The sequence below is a fragment of the Narcine bancroftii genome, chromosome 7, assembly GCF_036971445.1.
Source record: "Narcine bancroftii isolate sNarBan1 chromosome 7, sNarBan1.hap1, whole genome shotgun sequence".
Taxonomy (NCBI): Eukaryota; Metazoa; Chordata; class Chondrichthyes; order Torpediniformes; family Narcinidae; genus Narcine; species Narcine bancroftii.
In genome coordinates this window covers 37400072-37423069 of record NC_091475.1, presented here as the reverse complement: position 1 = coordinate 37423069, position 22998 = coordinate 37400072, and the positions used below count along the sequence as shown (strand labels likewise).

The following is a 22998-nucleotide window of genomic DNA, read 5'->3' as shown; positions in this document are numbered from 1 at the left end:
AACAAATAAATCAGAAGAAACTAGAAGGCTACACAAAAAAAAGTTATTTCCAGACCTACAGGGACTGATTAAGACAATTAGATTGACTAGATCATTTCATAAAGTCTTGGATTCAATAGCTGACATTAAATGTATAGATGATTCTATACATTTAATGTCTTAAAGAGAAAGAGTTAATTAATTACATGGAAAAAAGGGACAAATGGAATAAGACAGATTGAGATATTAAAAGATAAATATACACAAAAGTAAAATAGATTATTTTCACCATACTCATCCATAATCAATAGGTTATTTCAGTACAGTCGTTCTTCGACCATATTAATAGCCAAAAGGATAGGTTGGCAATTCAGGATGGAGATGCGAAGGAACTTCTTCACTCAAAGGGCTTGTGAATCTTTGGAATCCTCTATCTAACCTTAAGTCCAAAGGAAGCAGAGGCTCAATCACTGAGTATACTCGACAAAAATTGGTGGGTTTTCATTTATTGCACGAATCAAGGGAGATGAGATGAATACAAGAAAGTGGAACTGCGGTTAAAGATCAGTCCTGATCTAAATGAATAGACAAATAAGCCAAAGAGGCAAAGATCCTTGTCCTGCTTTTTACTATCTTTACTAGCCGATCTATCAGCTGACAAGTCACTCAACTATGGAAAGCCTCCCCAGAACTTCCCTAGTAAAACAGGAAAATCTATGACACTGTGGTTGAAATAAAAACACACAATGCTGGAGAAACTCAGCAGGTCAAACAAAGTTCTTTATATAACAAATGTAAAAATACATACCTGACGTTTTGGGCTTGAGCAAGTGGCCGAGTAAAAGAGTAAAGGGGGGTGGGGGTGTGGTCACAAAGGTAGGAGGTGATAGGTGGAGAAGGGAGGGAGGGGACAGCTGCGATCCAGGGGAGGAGGGATGGCTAGGTAAAGGGAGGGGAGGAGATTGGGAAAGGGGGAAAGGAGGAGGAAGAGGTGGGCAGGTTAGCAGAAACTGGAAAAGTCAATGTTAATGCCATCTGGTTGGAGAGTTCCCAGACAGAAAATCAGGTGTTGTTCCTCCAACTTGTGGATGGTCTTGGTGGGATTGTACATAAGGCATGGACAGACATGTGAGTATGAGAGTGTGACTCAGAACTGAAATGGTTGACTACTGGGAGGTCTCCGACACTGTTGTAGACAGAGCGAAGGTGCTCAGTGAAGCGATCTCCCAATCTGCACCCAGTCTCTCCTTTTTAGAGAAGCCCACAAAGGGAGCACTGGATGCAGTAAATCACTACGGATTTACAGCATCCAGATTGCTTCACTTGAAAGGCCTGTTTGGGACCCCAGACGGAGGTGAGGGGGGAGGTGTGGGCACAAGTATTGCACCTCCTGGGGCCACACAGGAAGGTGCCGGGAGAGGAGATTGGTGGGGAGGGATAAGTGCATGAGGGAGTCACAGAGGGAACAGGCCCTATGAAGGGCAGAGAAGGGAGGAGAGGGAAAGATGTGCCTGGTAATGGGATCCTGTTGTAAGTGCTGGAAATTTCTGAATATGTTGGATGTGGAGGTTGGTGGGGTGGTAGGTTAGGAAAAGAGATATTCTATATTTGTTGCATCGTGGGGCAGGGAGGGAGGGTGAGGGTGAGGGCAGATTAGCGGGAAATGAAGATTCGCTTGTGGAAGGCGGCAAACATTTCAGAAGCTGTCTCATGCACCAGCGATGAGCTTGTCAACTTCATCCACTTGGCTGCCAACTTCCACCCCAATCTCAAACTCACCTGGTCCATCTCTGACAACGCTCTCCTTTTCCTGGATCACAGTCTCGGCATACAACCTTTTCCCTGACGTATATTACAAGCCCAGCAACTCCCACAACTACCGTGACTACATTTCCTCACACCCTGTCCCCTGCAAGGATTCTATCCTCTTACCTCAATTTCTCTGTCTCTGCTGCAAGATGAGGTCTTCCAGTCCAGATCTTCCCCCTAACTCTTTTGCTCGGATGTCTGTCGACATTTTTCCATACCCCGAAACGGCGGTTATGTTTTTTTAAATTCTTTTTAAAGTTCCCTGTTTTGACCTACTGAGTTTCTCCAACATTGTGTGTGTTTTACCTGTACTTCCCTACCCCGCTTGCTCCTTCCAATTGCAACCGGAAACCTACCTCTCTTCGGTTAATTATCCTATTAGTCGGCGCCGACTTTTGTTCATTCCCCACCCCTCCCTCCTTTACTCCGCCGGTCAGCAGCCTCCAGCTACCCCTGAGACAGAGTTGGCCACGCCACGGGGAGGCCCGTTCAATGCAGCCAGTGAAGGGAAAGAGAGGCTAGGCCGCGTCCAGCGAGGGGGCTGCTGGCGATTCAAGCGCACGCACCTGTTTTATCGAGTGCCGCTTTCGACCGGCGCAAACGATCAGCTTCCGACTGCGAATGCTGCCCCCGCACCCTGTAGCCGGGCGGCAGCGCAGGGCCGATGAGCGGCGCACTCTCCTCAGACATGACTGGCCGCGTCGTCCTTGCCGCGCGTAAAGATGTCGTCACCAACAGCCAGAGGCATCTGCTGTTCAACACACGAAAGAGCACTGCTCTTCCTTCCCTCTCTAAGTTGGAATCAAATCATATTAAAGCAATTTAAAGGTGAATTTTGTTGATTTTGCACAATTTGGAAGGATTAGATTCACGGTCCTCCTCAGAGCGCCGCCCAGGGCTCGGAGGAGCTCGGATTGTGCAGGGTCGGACGCGGAGTGACGTAAAAAGAAAGCGCCGCAGCACATGGTCTTGATGTAGGGTTATCTCGGGTCTTTTCCCTTCGTTCAGGCTGTTCCACTCTCCGGTGTCTGCAGCAGTTGGGTTTGTGCTCCGACACTCGGAGGTCGTTTGGTGCGGAAGCAACGTTGGCAGGAATGAATGAGTTTGGATTTTATCCACCGCCGGTTTTCAACCCGCCCTCACCGCTGTTGCGGCCTCCGGTTTTCTCACCACCGCCCGCGGTATCTTTCCAGCAGCAATGCCCCCCTTCCTGGGTTGGAGGGATGGCCGGGCCACCTTGGAGTATGGGCCCCGGGCCTCGTCACTCTTCCTGGTTAAACGCTGGTGGCAGCAACCAGTTTCAAGGTAAAATAATTTTTCTTTCCATTGACTTGTGTTAAATGTTGTATAGTAGGAAATCCCTGGGTGCTCAGTTTGCCATATCTTCCGATGTAAACAATGAGAAATTAGAGGGACTCAATCAGCATCCATGAGAAGATATGGTCAGTCAACGTTTCCGGCCGGGACCCTTTACCAGTAGTGAGTCCTGCTGAAAAAACGTCGACCTTTTTTTTTCTCACTGATGCTCCTTGAGCTTCTGAGTTGTCCCAGGAGATTGTGTTTGACATCACATTTCTGCATCTGCGATCTCCTGTGTGTCTGAAGTAGGAAGGGGTTATACCAAGGGCGTTAAAGAGGGGGAAAAGCTGGAGATGATACACCTCTTTTTCACCATGATATTCTTGATATTACCCCTTCCCACTTTACTCTTGATTAAAAGTCCTGACCTGAAATACTGATAAAAGTCTGTAGGCAAGCTGGAGTTGGACATTAGTACTTAAGGTAACGTTTGTAAATGTTTATCATATATTTTTATAGTTGCTTGTTCCTTGGCCCAATTTTATTGGATTGCAAAGCCAGATGTCTGAAAAGCATATATCACCCTAACAGGTGGTCTGTCCAAAAGGTTGCCTGTAAATCTCAATGACAAATCAGAATTTATTTGTTACCAGGCTTTTCATATTTTAGCTAGCCCAATTGGTTTATGGAAATTAAGTGATTCATAGATGGTTATAACTCTGTAGGACAAAACATTGAAAAATAGTTAAAGTAAAACTTTATCTTGTGGATCTGAGTCAGGTTCAGTGCTGTAAAAACACAGAAATGCTGGAGGAACTCAGCTGATCTTGAAGAATCCTGAGGAGGAAAATATTGCTGACCTTTCAGGACTGAGCCCTTAAGGTACAAACAAAAAGCAGGCAGAGGCCTATATTAAAAAAGCTGGTGAAAAGGGAAGAATGGGATGGGAGGTGCAAAAGGTGTTAATTAGGTATGCTAAGAGGAGAGAGGCAAGGTGGGAATGGATGGGGGGAGGAGTCTAGTTTTTGGCTCAATGAAAGTAGGCAGGGAAGAGGGAGCGAGACCTGGAGGAAATGAGAGTCATAGGGAAAGATGGTGGGAAGGCTAAAAGAAACCAGGAAATCAACGTTAATGCCTTCTGGTTGGAGGGTGAGCAGGTGGAATGCGAGTTGTTATTCTTCCAAATTGCAAGTGTTCTTAGTCTGGTAGTGCATCTGACCATGGACAGATGTCAGCAAGGGAATAACATTGGGAATTGAAATAAGTTGCCACTGAGAGATCCACACTATTGCGATGGATAGAACAGAGGTGCTCAATGAAGTGATTTCCCAGTTTTCGAGTCTCTTTGATGTACAGAAGGCTACAGTGAGAGCACCAGATGCAGTAGATGATCCCTGCAGGTTCACTTTACTTGGAAGGACTGTTTAGGGCTCCAAATGGTGGTGAGGGAGGAGATGTAGGTGCAAGTAGAGCACTTGGTCCATTTCTCACAACACTCTCCCCTTTCTCAATCTCTCAGTCTCTATCTCAGGAGACAAACTCTTGACCCACCAACTCCCACAGTTTGCTCAACTACACCTCTACATGCCCTGTCCCTTGCAAGAATTGCATTGCTTTTTCTCAATTCATCAGTCTTTGTTACATCAACTCCCAGGATGATATCTTCCATGCCAGATCATCATAGATGTCCTCCAAATAACTTGGTTTCCCTCTACTACATCAACTTGGCCCTCACCTGCATATCCTCCATTATCCACACTTCTACCCTGGCCCCCTCCATCCCCACACAAAACAAGGACAGGATTTGTTTTGTCCTCATCCACCACCCCACTAATCCTCTCAGCCAACACCATTTCTTTGAGCACCTTGGCTATGCTGCAAGAGCATGGATCTCCCAGTGACAACTTGTTTCAATTCCCCACTCCATTCCTTTGCTGACATGTCTGTCCGTGGTCTCATGAAGAGCCAGACTGAGGTTGTCTGCAAATTGGGGGAACAATGCCTTGAATATTGTCTGCACACCCTTCAAACAGATGACATTAACATTGACTTCTCTGGTTTCTGTTTGCCCCTCCCATCTTTCCTTCTGTCTCATTTCCACTCAGCCCTCCCTTTCCATCTGTCTTCTTTCACAGAGCCAGAAACTGCCTCCACTCCCCAAGCTGGTCTCACCTTTCCTCTCTCGTGTCCTCTCTCGAATCCTGTTAACACCTTTTGTCTGTTGGTCTGTACTGCTATGCTTGTTCTTTCAAGAAGAATTACTTTACATGGATTTAATACCTAACCAACTTTATTTTCCTTGAGCTGTTTCAATGGACTTCCAGCATCAATGCCCGCAATTTCCATCATGTACCACTTCCGCTTTCTGCCCAATTGTGCACGTTGCATGCTGGGAAATATAGTTCTTATTTACATGCATCATAACATATCTTTCCTCTTTAAAATAAAACACAAACACAATACTATGTCTACGTAACAAAAGTATCTGCATTCTGTGGTCAGTCTCTTTCAGTTTTCAATCAGTCTCAGGTAGTTTAATAGTTCTTTTTGGTCTGCTATGTATTTCCACTGGTGCACTGTTTGCATTTGCTGCATTTGTGTCTTTCTATGGACTCCGAGCCACATGTTCCTTTTCTTCCTGTGCTGGACCCTTTTGTGTACTGATAGCTGACGAGTCACAACTATGTGTTGGAGCTTGCAGTCCGAGATCCACGTGTTTCCTTCTCAGAGGTGTCCCTCCCTCTCTCTGGTTCTGGTTGCGATGTGGATCTATTTATTTCCTCTTGCACATATCCTGGCAAGGCCCATATGCCAGAAATGTGATCTCAAATTTGCAATGGACCACCAGGCTTCAGGACTGGTAACGCTTTTTTGCAGTCTCATCATGATACTGTTTCTGTTTTATTTTCTCTTCCATTTTAGCCTGTTTGACCAGGTGTGCTCCTTTGGGTGTCAACAGATTTTCATGCATTGGAAGGTTGGTCCTTGTGCGTTGACTCATCAGCATTTGGGCTGGAGAGAGACCATTCTGCAGTGGTGCACTTCTATAAATCATTAGACTTCTGTGGAAATCCTCTGGTCTATCATACGTTTTCTTCATGAGGCTCTTCACCACCTTCACGGAACTCTCTGCTCGGCCATTAGACTTTGGATGATATGGGCTTCAAGTTACATGCTGAAACCCTAAAATATTGGCAAATGACTCATCACTTCTCAAATTGTGGACCATTGCCTGATACTACTTCACAGGGGGTCCATGCATTGCAAACACTTTTCATGAAAGCAATAACTGCTTTGCGAGATGTTGACTGCAGTGTTGTTACCTCTGGGTAATTGAAAAATAGTCTGTTACTACTACAGTACAACTCCATTTATCTGAAAACAGATTCTCCAAAATGAGGATATCTGAAACAAATCAGAAATCCTAATTTATCTGAATTTTATTTGGAGCCAAACTGACCGGGAACCCCGAGCTCCCGGCGACAGTGGGGTCCTCAAGCTTCCCCGCAGGAGCAAGACTCTCGAGCTCCCAGCACAAGTGGGGAAGTGTTGGCGGTGGGCAGCATTTTTTTTTTTGGTGAGAATTAAACATTATTTTAATGCTTAAAAAACCTTCCCTTGCTGTTTAAACATTGATACACGTAATTGTCTGTTGTTACTGGGCTGTTTTATGAAAATGACCAGTTTACTGAATAAACCGTTTATCTGAAGTAGGCCCAGTCCTGACCATTTCTGATAATCAGAGTTATACTGTATATGACTCTTCCCATTATAGTCAGACAAATTTACTCCAACTTTGAAGTGCAGCCTGTCTGGTACAAGGTGTGGTGTAAGCAGTTCTGCTTGCTGCTTTGGTCTACAAGTAAAGCATATTTCACATATTCTTGTATCTCGGTTCATTTTTGGCCAGTACATCTCTCGAGCTTTACGTTTGTATTTTTCCACACCAAGATGTCTTTCGTGCATCGTCTGAAGCATTTCTTTGCTTAGCAACATTGGAATCACAAACCTTTTCCCTTTTGAAGACTTCTTCTTTGGCTTGGCTTCGCAGATGAAGATTTATAGAGGGGGGTAAATGTCCACGTCAGCTGCAGGCTCGTTTGTGGCTGACAAGTCCGATGTGGGACAGGCAGACATGGTTGCAGCGGTTGTAGGGGAAAATTGGTTGGTTGGGGTTGGGTGTTGGGTTTTTCCTCCTTTGTCTTTTGTCAGTGAGGTGGGCTCTGCGGTCTTCTTCAAAGGAGGTTGCTGCCTGCCGAACTGTGAGGCGCCAAGATGCACAGTTTGAGGCGATATCAGCCCACTGGCGGTGGTCAATGTGGCAGGCACCAAGAGATTTCTTTAGGCAGTCCTTGTACCTCTTCTTTGGTGCTCCTCTGTCACGGTGGCCTGTGGAGAGCTCGCCATATAACACGATCTTGGGAAGGCGATGGTCCTCCATTCTGGAGACGTGACCCACCCAACGCAGCTGGATCTTCAGCAGCGTGGACTCGATGCTGTCGGCCTCTGCCATCTCGAGTACTTCGATGTTAGGGATCAAGGCGCTCCAATGAATGTTGAGGATGGAGCGGAGACAACGCTGGTGGAAACGTTCTAGGAGCCGTAGGTGATGCCGGTAGAGGACCCATGATTCGGAGCCGAACAGGAGTGTGGGTATGACAACGGCTCTGTATACGCTTATCTTTGTGAGGTTTTTCAGTTGGTTGTTTTTCCAGACTCTTTTGTGTAGTCTTCCAAAGGCGCTATTTGCCTTGGCGAGTCTGTTGTCTATCTCGTTGTCGATCCTTGCGTCTGATGAAATGGTGCAGCCGAGATAGGTAAACTGGTTGACCGTTTTGAGTTTTGTGTGCCCGATGGAGATGTGGGGGGGCTGGTAGTCATGGTGGGGAGCTGGCTGATGGAGGACCTCCGTTTTCTTCAGGTTGACTTCCAGGCCAAACATTTTGGCAGTTTCTGCAAAACAGGACGTCAAGCGCTGAAGAGCTGGCTCTGAATGGGCAACTAAAGCAGCATCGTCTGCAAAGAGTAGTTCACGGACAAGTTTCTCTTGTGTCTTGGTGTGAGCTTGCAGGCGCCTCAGATTGAAGAGACTGCCATCCGTGCGGTTCCGGATGCAAACAGCGTCTTCTTTGTTGAGGTCTTTCATGGCTTGGTTCAGCATCATGCTGAAGAAGATTGAAAAGAGGGTTGGTGCGAGAACACAGCCTTGCTTCACGCCATTGTTAATGGAGAAGGGTTCAGAGAGCTCATTGCTGTATCTGACCCGACCTTGTTGGTTTTTGTGCAGTTGGATAACCATGTTGAGGAACTATGGGGGGCATCCGATACGCTCTAGTATTTGCCAAAGCCCTTTCCTGTTCATGGTGTCAAAGGCTTTGGTGAGGTCAACAAAGGTGATGTAGAGTCCTTTATTTTGTTCTCTGCACTTTTCTTGGAGCTGTCTGAGGGCAAAGACCATGTCAGTAGTTCCTCTGTTTGCGCGAAAGCCGCACTGTGATTCTGGGAGAATATTCTCGGCGACACTAGGTATTATTCTATTTGGGAGAATCCTAGCGAAGATTTTGCCTGCAATGGAGAGCAGCATGATTCCCCTGTAGTTTGAGCAGTCTGATTTCTCGCCTTTGTTTTTGTACAGGGTGATGATGATGGCATCTCGAAGGTCCTGAGGCAGTTTTCCTTGGTCCCAACAAAGCTTGAAGATCTCATGCAGTTTGGCATGCAGAGTTTTGCCGCCAGCCTTCCAGACCTCTGGGGGGATTCCATCCATACCTGCTGCTTTGCCACTTTTCAGTTGTTCAATTGCCTTATATGTCTCATCCTGGGTGAGGACCTCATCCAGCTCTAGCCTTAGGGGCTATTGAGGGAGCTGGAGCAGGTACTGGGCTTCTCCTCCAGGAAAAACAAGGACTGGTTCGACGATAACAGCCAGAAAATCCAGGAGCTGCTGGCAAAGAAGCGAGCTGCCCACCAGGCTCACCTTACAAAGCCGTCCTGTCCAGCGAAGAAACAAGCCTTCCGTCGCGCATGCAGCCATCTTCAGCGCAAACTCTGGGAGATCCAAAATGAGTGGTGGACTAGGCTCGCCAAGCAAACCCAGCTCAGCGCGTACATTGGCGACTTCAGGGGTTTCTACGAGGCTCTAAAGGCTGTGTACAGCCCCTCACCCCAAGTCCAAAGCCTGCTGCACAGCTCAGACGGCAAAGTCCTTCTCAGCGACAAGATCTCATTCTCAACCGATGGTCAGAACACTTCCAATCTCTTTTGAAGACTATATATTTCACAACTGACAGGTCATTTGTCCATGACTAATAATCACAAATATCCACTGGGCAGTGATTCTTTGCTGTTGGCAACTTTGCGCTCTTTCATTGTTTCATCTGTCTCTGTGGCTTTTCTATCCTGGGATATTGGAAGTGGGATGATAACCATGTCAACATAGGCCTGTATCTTTGCTTTAACCTGTTGGTCACTCTTTCTTGTCAACTACTCAAGACAATGCATCAGCTGCAAACATGTATTTTCCTGATGTGTGGATCATTTTCACATTGCATTTCTGCAGCCTTATCAACATGCACTGTACTCTCATGGGACAGTCATTCAGTGGTTTGGACATGATTGAGACCAGTAGTTTGTGTCTGTGTCCACTTCAAAAGCTTGTCCAAAAATATATTGATGGAATCTTTCACATGAAGTGGCAAGAAGCTCTTTCTCTATCTCTACATAATTGGCTTCTGTACTTGTTAAAGCCCATGATGCATTAGCCACTGGTTGCCATGTGTCCTCGTTGCTGCAGTAGTACTGCTCCAAGGCCATGTCGAGATGAATCAGCTGAGATCCTGGTGTGTCAATGCGGATCATAAAATTTTAGTACAGACTCTTCTGTTTGGACTTTTTTGAGAGCCTGGAAGCACTCTTCTTGCTCATGAGACCATATCCAGTCACTTTTTCTGTTCAAGGAGTTATCTAAATGGTGCTGACATAGTTGAAAGAGGAGGGATGAACTTAGCCAGGTAAGTCACAGCCCCATGAAACATCTCACCTCCTCTTTGTTTTGGGGCCTCTCAAAATTCTCAATGACTGATGTCTTTCTTGGATCAGGCTTCACTCCTTTTCAGATCTGACATCTCGAATGAAGATCAGTGTCTTTGTACCAAACTCCCATTTCTCTTTAATTTCAAATTGACCTTCTGTGTCATGTCAAGCACTTGCCTTAGTCAGATATCATGTTCACAACGGGTTGACCCCCATACAATGATGTCATCCATCATGGTCTCAACTCCAGGTATATTTTCAAAGATCATGTGAATGGTTTTATGATATACTTCTGGTGCGGACAGGATCACATATGGTGACCGAAAAGAAAGCGATATCTTCCTTGTGGAATATTGAAAGTGCATAGTCTCGAACTTACCTCATTGGGCTTCATCTGCCAAAATCCTAATGAGGCATTGAGCTTGCTAAACCAATTGGCACCTGCAAAACCAGAACATGATTTCCTTCTGTGTCAGCAATTTAAAATGCTTTCTCTTGATGGCTTTATTGAGATCTCTTGGGTCCAGGCATATACATAATGCTCCATTTTTCTTTGGCACGATGGCCAGTGACCTGACCCAATCTGTAGGTTCTTAATTTTCTGGATGACTTTCATCTGTTTCCTGCATGCTAGTTCTTGTTTAACTTTGTCTCTAAGTGGAAACGGAATTTTTCCTGCATGCATGGAGAACAGGAGCCACTGTCTCATCCATGTGAATCTTGCATGCAGCCATCTTCAGCGCAAACTCCGGGAGATCCAAAATGAGTGGTGGACTAGGCTCGCCTCCAAGCCCCTCAAAGACATATGTGTACTCTTCCCTGAGTGTTGCGTGCTCATCTTCAGTATGTGAAGCCATTATGAAAATTCTTTTCGTCAGGTTGACCTCTTCACATGCAATCAGACCTAATATTGGCTGACCTCTCCTATCTACAATCAGTAGCTGTGACTTTAGGTGTCGCCCTTTGTCTTTGAAAGTCACCATTCAGCCCCCTTTTTATTGGAACTCCAGTGTAGCCTGTCACTTTTTTGAATATTTTATTTTTAATTTTTTATAAATATACAAAGCAAAATCTTCCATTTCACAATGCATTAAAACTTTTCATACCAAAAATAAACAGCCCCCCTTACAAAATATAAAACCACATACCGTCTGAGCTCACTCCTATACTATCCATAAAACTATAAAAGATTTGAGGTGAAGTCACATCTGTTTATATTGTAACAGCATTTCTTATTATCATTATTAGAATTGGGTACATAAATGGTCCTAATATGGCTGCCATATCTTGATAAATGTGTCATACTTGTTTTTTAAATTGTCATTTTACTCCATAGGTATACAACTATATATCTCTGCAGTTCATAGTAATATAAGTAAGGGAGAGTCGGACTTCCAAGTAATTGCAATACACTTCTTAGCCACTGCTAAAGCTACTTTGACAAAATAAATTTGGAATTTAGTTAATTTTTTACTTGTTTCAATAAAAGGCCTTGTTAGTATTTCAGTAATATCCTGCCAAAAAGGCCTCACCTTCACACACAATCACGTAACATGTAAAAAAAAAAAAAATTCTGCAAAGAAATAGGTAGCGGTTGAAAATGTATTGTAATCTTGACAACACTTTCATTTTGACACAGTTAACCCTTCCCATCAAAGTAATCGGCAAGTCTTTCTATTTTGAAAATCCTTTCTCTTCCCTAATAGGGGAATATAATTTAATTTGTACAAATTCAGTAGGTTATTGTCAGTCATTATTCCCAAGTATTTAAATCCATCTACTTTCCATTTAAATCAACTTCCTTTTTGATATCTTTCATAATCGAAGTTCGTCAATGGTATTTCACTTTTATCCACATTAATTTTATAACCTGAAGCTCTTACATATTTTTCTGGTGTTGTTTGTAATTTCTCCAGTGACCCAGCCGGATCAGCAAATAGACTGATTTTATGTTCTTCTTGTCCAACTTTGCCTTTTAATATCCTGATTTCTCCTTATAATCTCTGCCAGCTGTTCAATCACTAGAATGAAAAGAGCTGGGGATGGGACACCCCTGTCTACTCCGAGGGAAAGCCACTGACATTTGACTATTAGTTATAATTTTGGCTTGTGGTTTATGATGAGAGAGTTTTTAATCCAATTTATGAATATTCTATTCTACCTATTCCAAATTCCTCCCAACATTTAAAATTTTTTTTTTAAACCACACATTCTAAGCAGTTGAATGCCTTTTCTGTGTCAAGGGAGACTGTTATACTGGAATTCAATTTTGATTTGGCCATATGTATTATATTAAATAGCCTACCCAGACTATTTGATAAGTGTCTTCCTTTAACAAGTCCCACCTGATCTGTATGTATCAATTTAGGTAGATATTGTCCATGTCTATTAGCTAACACTTTAACCAGTATTTTATAATCAGCATTCAAAAATGAGATGGGTCTATATAATGAGGTTTTTTAATGGGTCCTTGTTTTTTTTCTGGCGCCATTGTAATGATAGCTGTTGTAAAAGAATCTGGGAAAGTATGAGACTCTACTGCCTGGTCTAGCACATCCATTATAAGAGGCATTAACAGATCCTTAAATTGTTTATAGAACTCAGGCGGAAACCCAGCCTCCCTCAGAGACTTATTAGCTTGGAGAGTTTTCAAAACCTTTTCAATTTCTTGTGAAAGGGGCCACTGACTCCATCTGTTTGCTCACCTCTAATTTTGGAAGCTCGACGTTCGCTACAAACTCGTCCATCTTATTATTTCCGAATAATTGTGATTTGTATAGCTTTGTGTAATATTGTCTTAAAAATATCATTAATCTCTTTGATTATATGTTAGGATGTCGTCTTCTGTTTTAATTGCATTTATCATGCTCAATAACTCTTCTGAATTTACTTGCTAAGAAAAAACCTTATGTATTCATTCTCCTAATTCATAATATTTTTGCTTAGTTTAAACAATTTTTTTTCATTTTATGTTTGTAATGTGTTATATCTTCATTTTTTTTCTGAGTCTATTTTTCTTGTAAACCCTTCCTCTGATATTCTTTCTCCAGTTCTGTTATCTCTTTCTCCAGAACATCCAATTGCACATTATGTTCTCTTTTAAGATTTTTTTTGTATAAGAAATAATTTGCTATCTCAGTTAAGCATTAAGTGTATCCCATATCAGAAAGCTGTTATAGGTGGAAGGGAGGCTTGTCTCACAAAATAGTTCTATTTGTCTATTAATAAACGCGCAGAAGGCTGTCCTTTTCAACAACGTGGCATTAAGATGCATCTGTACACATTTTCTTGGTTTTTTTGCTATCGCAATAGTAAAGGTTAATGGTGAATGATCTGATAATAGCCTTGCCAAGTATTTCATTTTTACCATTTTTTAAAAACTGGTAGACATTAAAAATAAATCCATCCTTGTATGCGAGTCATGGACCCCAAAGTAGAACGAGTAGTCTTTCTTTGGGATTGAGCTGCCTCCAAATATCATAAATGATGGCATTATTTTTGCAGCTTTCGCTCTTGTTACCTTTGTCGTTCTCGCTGATTTATCCAATATCAGATTCAAACATAAATTAAAATCCCCCCCCTGACCAATATATTTTGTCTATCCTCTGCTTCTTTCAAAAAGATATCCTTCAAAAAAGCTTCATCGTCATACCAGGATTCTGCATAAATTTTACATAATTCACCCTCTGGCTGAATTAATTGATATATCTTCTACTATTACTGGTACATTTTTATTAATTTAATTCGCTACTCCTCTCACCTTTGAACTGAAAGAAGACTATATTACGTGCCCCATCCATCCTCTTTTTAATTTAGCATGCTCCAATTTAGTAAGATGTGTTTCTTGCAAGAAAACTACATTCGCTTTTAGTTTTCTTTATCACATTCAGACTAATAAACTTTACCAATTCTTAAACAAATATTGTTCAATGATAAAAATCTTTTTGATTGTTCAAGTAATACAGTGATCCTTCCCCTTTTTTAAAAAAAATCCTATATAATACTTTTGTTCTGATGGCGATATAACAAAAAAAATCCTGGAAGCCCGCGAAAAAAGCCTGCAATGTCTTCCGAGAAAGAAGAACCTCTCCCTTTAGTGCCATCTTGCAAAACTGCTCCTCTCCTGGTGTCTCCACCCTGCTACTATTTTTACCAAGTTCTCTTTCTTGAGATTTCCATGCAAATTTCATTAATATCTAACAATAAATACAAGACAATTCAAAAAGTAAACTTTTGACTTGGTTCCATTGTAAACATTCTTAATCTTTAATATCTTTAATCTTTTCATAATCTTTGCCGAAATTCTTCCACTTCTTCCTTGGTCTTGATTAAACAGTCGATTCCCAACCGTTACTTCGACCCTGAGACACAGTTGCCTTTTTGCATCATCAAACTCCTTCCTTTGGTTAATCAAAAGTTGGGGTAAAGTCTTGAAAGAATAACACCTTTCCGCTGTTGATCTCAGCAGGCCATTGTGCTGCTTAGAGTAATGAAATGCTGCTCCCAAAGCAGCTTCCTGTTCCCGGTAACTCAAAAGTCCTACCAGGACCAGTCATGGTCACTGCTTGTCAGGTCTTCTGGGCCCGAGGGTCCGATGAGCCCCTTCTATTTGCAATTTTCTGTTGAATTTATTTTCTCCCAATACTCGTGGGATCCAAGTGTCAAAGAAGCTCACCAGGTCTCCCCCTTCAGTCCCTTCCTTCAAATCAATAATCCGAACATTATTGTGTCTGCTGAAATTCTTTATGTGGTCGATCTTATCCAGTATAGCTTGTTTATCCAAGTCCCATTCTTTGTGTCCTCCTCTAAAGCTTTCAGTTTTTCTTGCATTTTAACCGTCAACTTCCACTTGGTCCATATAACCATTTACGGAGCGGAAACAGGCTGACTGGTTCACTGATTTTGTGCGCCCTCTTGTTGCATTAAATTCTCAATTGCCTCCAAGATTATATTCAGCCGACCCACCCCTCCCCCACCAGCACTGCAGGTTCAGCTGGTCCCAAGGCTGCTCATGTGCCACTCTCTTTCGAGCTTTCACTCGATTTCCTGGCTGAGTTGGTGTCTCTTCCAATTTAATTTTTTGCTGTCTTGGCTTTTTCGTGTACATTTTGTTTATTCACAGTGGAAAAATTCTTGTTTTTAAACTTTTAAACTCTTTTTAATATTCTTCACAGAAAGCTCATTCAAGACATGTCTGTCCAGATCCTTCACATGGCCATGCCCCTGTAGCCTGTCATTTTTAATTTCACTGAATAAATCTTGCTCTTTAAGATGATGGTCTTGTAATTGTCCATTAATAACAGATTCAGCTGGCTCCTTTGTTTTTTTTTAAATAGTTTTTTTATTTTTCACACTGAACCATATCAACCAAAATATGTACAAACGTTTCTCATTAAATATACACAGTGGCATTTTCCCCCCTTCCTTCCCTTTCCCTCTCCAAAACCAATAAATATTCAACATATACAATAAAACCATAAAACAATGTCTTCACACAAAGGAAAAACAAACAAGAAAAATGTCTTATCTACTTTTACACACTAAATCAAATCGTTTTGTTGTCTTATCATTTTAGGGGATGGAGGTCTGAGGCAAGCTCTCTGTTATGTTCCATGTATGGTTCCCAAATTTGTTCAAACAATGTGACTTTATTTTTAAAATTATGATACTTTTTCCCAATGGAATACATTTATTAATTTCCATGTACCATTGCTGTATTCGCAGGCTCTCTTCCATTTTCCAAGTTGACATTATCCATTTTTTTGCTACTGCTAAGGCTATCATAATGAATCTTTTTTGCACTTTATCCATTTTGAGGCCTAATTCTTTACTACTTATGTTACTTAACAAAAAAATCCAGAGATTTTTTTTTTGTGATTTTGTTTAATATCTGATTTAGTTCTTCCCAAAACGTATTTACTTTTGTACATGCCCAAATTGCATGTAAAGCGAAAACACCTATCCGATAATGTTGGATCCCATTCTTTTAATTTTTGAGGAGTGACCTGTGTAACCAATTATACTGTATCATGCTTAACCTTGTGTTTATTGTATTCTTCATAGTTCCAGAACATAACTTTTCCCATGCTTCATTCTTCATCTTTATGTTTAAGTCCTTTTCCCACTTTTGTTTGGGTTTATAGATTATTTCATCATTTTCCTTCCCTTGCAGCTTAATGTACATATTTGTTATAAATCTTTTAATTATCATTGTATCTGTAATCACATATTCAAAGCTGCTTCCTTCTGGTAATCTCAATCTGTTTCCCAATTTATCCTTTAAATAAGCTTTCAGTTGTTGGTATGCAAATATTGTACCGTGAGTTATTCCATATTTGTCCTTCTACTGTTCAAATGTTAATAAATTATTTCCCAAAAAACAAATTTCTATTCTTTTTGTAACCTTTCCTTTAGAGAATGGGAGAGAAAAGGAATCTATTGTAAAAGGGATTAGTGGATTTTGCGGCAATAACAATTTTGGTATTTGGTAATTCATTTTTTTCCTTTCTACATGGATCTTCTTCCATATATTAAGTAAATGATGCAATACTGGTGAGCTTTTATATTGCACCAGCTTTTCATCCCACTTATAAAGTATATAATCCAGTACCTTCTCCCCTATTTTATCTAGTTTTATCTTAGTCCAGTCTGGTTTTTCTCTCGTCTGGTAAAAATCTGATAAATTCCTTAATTGTACAGTTCTATAATAATTTGAAGTTTGATAACTGCAAACCACCTTGGTTATACCTCTCTGTTAATTTATATAACACTACCTCCCTTTCCACAAGAATTTCCTTATTATTCTCTTTAGTTCATTAAAGAATTTCTCTGTTCAGGGAATTGGTAACGATTGAAATAAGCTTTGTATCCTTGGGATGCAGTTCACCCTCCCTATCAACATTAGCGGTAGTTCTTTCCAATGTTCTAAGTCCTCCTGTAATTTCTTTATTAATGACTGATAATTTAGTTTGTACAAGTGACTTAAGTTATTACCTAACCTGATCCCTAGGTATCGGACTGCTTGTGCTTTCAATTTAATTGGTGATTCTTTTTTTAAATTCTGTATAGTCTGCGTTACTCATTGGCATCACTTCACTTTTATTTACGTTGACCTTGTATCCCGATATTTCACAATATTCCTTCAATTTCTTATGCAATTCTTTTATTGATATCTCTGGTTCTGTAAGGTGTACTATGATGTAATTTTCAAATAAATTGATTTTATACTCCTCTATTTTTATTCCTTTTATTTTCTATTCTGATCAGCTCTGCCAATGGTTCTATTGTAAGGTGAACAACGAGGGGGATAATGGACCTCCCTGCCTAGTTGATTACTTAATTTAAATTGGTTTGATACATATCTATTTACTACTTACTACCTTTGCCAACGGTCCATTATATAATGCTTTAATCCAATTAATATATTTTTCTGGCAGATTGAACTTCTGTAATACCTTAAATACACTACACTGTCAAAGGCTTTTTCTGTGTCTAAGGCAACAGCCACCATTGGTTTCTTATTTCCTTGAGCTGCATGAATTAGATTAATAAGTTTACAGACATTATCCGCTATTCGTCTTTTCTTAATAAATCCAGTTTGATCTTGTTTTACTATTTTTGATACACAGTCGGCCAGTCTGTTTGCTAATAGTTTCGCTATTATCTTATAATCTTTGTTAAGTAGAGATATTGGTCTATATGATACTGGTGTTAATGGATCCTTCCCCGTCTTTGGTATTATGGAATCCCCCCCAGAGGTCTGGAAGGCTGGCGGCAAAACTCTGCATGCCAAACTGCATGAGTTTTTCAAGCTCTGCTGGGACCAAGGAAAGCTGCCTCAGGACCTTCGTGATGCCATCATCATCACCCTGTACAAAAACAAAGGCGAGAAATCAGACTGCTCAAACTACAGGGGAATCACGCTGCGCTCCATTGCAGGCAAAATCTTCGCTAGGATTCTTCTAAATCAAATAATACCTAGTGTCGCCGAGAATGTTCTCCCAGAATCACAGTGCGGCTTTCGCGCAAACAGAGGAACTACTGACATGGTCTTTGCCCTCAGACAGCTCCAAGAAAAGTGCAGAAAACAAAACAAAGGACTCTACATCACCTTTGTTGACCTCACCAAAGCCTTCGACACTGTGAGCAGGAAAGGGCTTTGGCAAATACTAGAGCGCCTCCGATGCCCCCCAAAGTTCCTCAACATGGTTATCCAACTGCACGAAAACTAACAAGGTCGGGTCAGATACAGCAATGAGCTCTCTGAACCCTTCTCCATCAACAATGGCGTGAAGCAAGGCTGCGTTCTCGCACCAGCCCTCTTTTCAATCTTCTTCAGCATGATGCTGAACCAAGCCATGAAAGACCTCAACAATGAAGACGCTGTTTACATCCGGTACCGCATGGATGGCATTCTCTTCAATCTGAGGCGCCTGCAAGCTCACACCAAGACACAAGAGCAACTTGTCTGTGAACTACTCTTTGCAGACGATGCCGCTTTAGTTGCCCATTCAGAGCCAGCTCTTCAGCGCTTGATGTCCTGTTTTGCGGAAACTGCCAAAATGTTTGGCCTGGAAGTCAGCCTGAAGAAAACTGAGGTCCTCCATCAGCCAGCTCCCCACCATGACTACCAGCCCCCCCTCACATCTCCATCGGGCACACAAAACTCAAAATGGTCAACCAGTTTACCTATCTCGGCTGCACCATTTCATCGGATGCACGGATCGACAACGAGATAGACAACAGACTCGCCAAGGCAAATAGCGCCTTTGGAAGACTACACAAAAGAGTCTGGAAAAACAACCAACTGAAAAACTTCACAAAGATTAGCATATACAGAGCCGTTGTCATACCCACACTCCTGTTCAGCTCCGAATCATGGGTCCTCTACCGGCATCACCTACGGCTCCTAGAACGCTTCCACCAGCATTGTCTCCACTCCATCCTCAGCATTCATTGGAGCGACTTCATCCCTAACATTGAAGTACTCGAGATGGCAGAGGCCAACAGCATCGAATCCACGCTGCTGAAGATCCAACTGCGCTGGGCAGGTCACGTCTCCAGAATGGAGGTCCATCGCCTTCCCAAGATCGTGTTATATGGCGAGCTCTCCACTGGCCACTGTGACAGAGGAGCACCAAAGAAGAGGTACAAGGACTGCCTAAAGAAATATCTTGGTGCCTGCCACATTGACCACCGCCAGTGGGCTGATATCGCCTCAAACCATGCATCTTGGCGCCTCACAGTTCGGTGGGCAGCAACCTCCTTTGAAGAAGACCGCAGAGCCCACCTCACTGACAAAAGACAAAGGAGGAAAAACCCAACACCCAACCCCAACCAACGAATTTTCCCTTGCAACCGTGTCTGCCTGTCTCACATCGGACTTGTCAGCCACAAACGAGCCTGCAGCTGACATTACCCCTCCATAAATCTTCGTCCCTGAAGCCAAGCCAAAGAAAAAGACATAGTACTGGGTTCATGTATACAAACTGAATAGTGCATGAGCATATATTCTACATATTTTCTATGATTAATTAACCCCTATATTCCAACAGTTGTCAGGGCGCTAGTAGCAGCTTCTCCACCTCCCTCGACCGAGACGTTGCCACCTCTTGGAGACTCTCAAACTTCAGCAGTGGGACCCATGGCTTATATTACCCAAAAGTTGTTTACTTCAGATCTTATCTCTTTGAACAAATGATTTAATTATCTTCAAGGTCTCCTGACAGTCTGCGACCAACAAAGACAACTGCATCTCTGGGCCTCATGGTGGAAGTTGGATAATGTCTACTGATTAAGATAACGTCTACTGATTCAACTGCATCCTGGGCCCAATGGTGGAATTTAGGTGTGTCTACTAATTCATATGCATCCTGGGGCTCATAGTGTAAATTAGCTTATGTCTGCTGATTCTAAAAAAACAAGCAGGTTCTCAGCCTTGCAGAAGCAAAGGCTGCAAAAGTAAGAAACATGGTTTAAATCTTCCATTACACCCCTCATCCTTCTAAACTCCATCGCATATAGTCCAAGTCTTTTTAAGCTATCCGCATATGACAATCCTGCCATCCCTGGAACTAACTTTGTAAACCTGCTCTGCACTCCCTCCATAGCAAGTATGTCCTTTCTTAAATATGGGGACCAGAATTGTACAACTGCATGATGTGAGGGATGTAGTGAGTAAGGTTAACTTGGTGTCATTGTTGTGAAGAGACATGAAACATGAGTTGTTTGCACAGAATGTAATTGAGCTGTGATGTACCCACTGTTCCCATACCAATTAAACTTTAGGTAAATTGATATCTGTTGGAACTATTACCAGTGCCTTAAATTTTTTTCTGGCTACTTAATTCTATGAAATGGTGTTGCAGGTTGTATTTTCTTTTTGTAATATTTTCTTTGATAAAAGTTTTTAGGGCAATTTAAAATGTGAGGGAGAAATGGTCTGGACTGTTGTGCAGAACTTGTTAAACTTTTTCGCTATGTCTTAATTCTATTATGTCCCTTCCAGCTGGTGCATTATTGAGTCGCTGCTTTCTTGGCAGTGGAATGAAGCCATGCTGCTTCTGGGGACATGAAGTTTGAATATAAATGGTCTTGAGATACAAATTCCTGCACGAGGCCACACCAGGACCATTTCATTGTTTGAAACGAACAATTTTTAAAATACTTCAAAATATGTATTCAGTTTGTAGTTTCCAACAACATTGCAGTTGCTTCAATTCTTTATAGAGCTATTCAATTCTATGTGCCGACTTCCTTCAGGATCTTCCAGTCAGGGTGTTACCTTGAGCTTGGTTAAATGTTAATGCAAAGTCTAATGTTTTTTTTCTTTTCCCTCCTTCACTGTTTCCATTAATAAAACCAGGTAACAATGACCAGTTTTGCCAGAAATGGGTAAACCAGCAAGCTTCAAACCACTGGATCCCAAGCACCAATCAATACCACAGCAGGCAACACCAGGTAATGTCAAATGGCCACATTTCAACTTTAGATGCTACTCCCTGCAGCATATTTATTTTTGCATTGTGATGGCCTCAAGGTTGCAAAACCTGAACAGCAATATGGAAACACTGTCAGTACAAATTCTACAAACATTTGGATGGTCAGGACTGTTTGGAATTGAACTGGTACCAAGACTTTGATGGTAGTTGCCAAGCAAATATGAATAGAACTACTACTGTTTATTCAAAACAAAATCGAGCATCAGAACAGTGTTCATGCTGGGACTCTCTAAGATTCTGCCCCACATTAGATCTAATTTCAATAGGACTAGTATTGTTGTGACACTTACGGAGACAGACTCCATATGGGGCTAAACTATACTAACTCTTAGTCGAGCAATATCTTGAGTTCCTTTCCTTGATTCTTTCCTCAGTCTTGCAAATTATTCTTAATGTGCCTGTTAGAAACAGAATTACCTTGCTCGAGACAAAAATTGAGAACAAAGAACATTTATTACAACAACAATGCAAAGTTGGGTGCTTCCCCTTACCCTGGGAATACACACATACACTGGGGCTCACCCAACTTTTCAGTAAATTTCAGTATCAGATTACCCTCCCCCTTACATTCTTCTGCCCCCTGGATGGGTTTGGCATAGGCAATCCTTCCTGCCTTCGTGCAGTTTCAGTATACTTGGGGGACCAGGGGGTATCCTGTAGGTGTCTTCTCATGCCATTATCCCCATTGTCCTTATTCACAACCTTGCCCTTGTCCCCATTCACACCTTTCCAACTCTCAGGGCTACAGTCCCTTCATATGCAGGGTTCGCTAATCTTGTCTAGGGTTTACTAGTTAAATATGCATAACTTGAAAAATCTGTGTATGGCTTACTAATTATATGTAGAACTTGCTAATACTGTCTAAGGTTTTCTAATTATTTATGCAAGCCTTGCTAATTCTATCTGGGGCTTGGCGACCCTTATCTCGTTCAGACTAACTCTACTTCTATTCTCAATTGTCCTTATCTCCTTCATTCATTGAACTTGCTGCTTCTTTCTGAAGGGCTAGGAGATTCTTATCTTACTCAGACAGTGTCAGCTTCCTGCCTTCTAATATCCATGTCTCATGTTGGTTGTACTGGCTTCATTCATTTACTTATGTATCTATTTTATTTTCTTCATGTTCATATTGCAATATCAGTTTTTCTCATCTCTCACATGCCTATTTTTTGTCTTTGAGGGCTCAGATTCTGTTGCCACTTCTCTTAAATGCAACAAGTTCCAAATCATAACCCATAATTTCTTGAATTTTTTTTGTCCATAATTTAACATCTTTTTCCAGAGGTCCTTGAACCATTTGCTAAGAGGGTACAGACCAACCTTGCTTGAACTTGCCATGAGTCTTTTCAATTTTCTTTGCCACAATAATCAACACTGTTTCAGTCTAATTTGGCAGCAGAAACCCTTCATTTCTGGAATTGTATTAATTTTTTTTCGTTCCTCTCTCCAAGATCTTCAAATAACTTCAAATACAATTCTTCAGTTTCGTACAGATTCAACCTTTGTACTTCATGCCTATGTTAATGAATAAAAAGATCCTATATGTTTACTCACCTCTTTAACAATGCCCTTTCATTTCCATCGATTTGTGCAAAAGTGAACATACCTCTTGGAATTGTGCCATTCAATGTGAATTGTCTTTCTTTCTGCTGAAGTATATCACTTTACACTGCTGTATTAAATCTCATTTGCATTTTACTTGTCCTTTGTGTGAGGTTTATTGTCAGGTCTTTTATTCTCAACGTTTATAGTTGTTACGAGCCCAAAGGACCCCAAAACCCAACAGCAATAGACATTCACCAAGACAAGTGGCTTTCAAAACAAAAGTTATTTTTAATCAACTTCAAACATGAAAATAGAATCAAGCCTTAACTTAACT

The 22998-nt window shown here is 41.7% G+C and overlaps 2 protein-coding genes across 2 annotated transcripts in view; one reads left to right on the top strand and one right to left on the bottom strand.

Moving 5' to 3' along the window:
• The window catches only part of gpalpp1 (GPALPP motifs containing 1), a 29019-nt gene extending 26377 nt beyond the window's left edge, over positions 1-2642 (bottom strand). The window contains exon 1 of the mRNA XM_069889633.1: positions 2355-2642. Coding sequence (XP_069745734.1) covers positions 2355-2478 — 124 coding nt within the window. The 5' untranslated portion in view covers positions 2479-2642. The remainder of the gene's footprint in view (positions 1-2354) is intronic.
• Positions 2643-2721: 79 nt separating this feature from the next.
• Positions 2722-22998, top strand: part of nufip1 (nuclear FMR1 interacting protein 1) — a 61983-nt gene continuing 41706 nt past the window's right edge. Inside the window, exons 1-2 of the mRNA XM_069889632.1 lie at positions 2722-3093; positions 20984-21078. Of these exons, the coding sequence (XP_069745733.1) occupies positions 2883-3093; positions 20984-21078 (306 nt within the window). The 5' untranslated portion in view covers positions 2722-2882. The remainder of the gene's footprint in view (positions 3094-20983; positions 21079-22998) is intronic.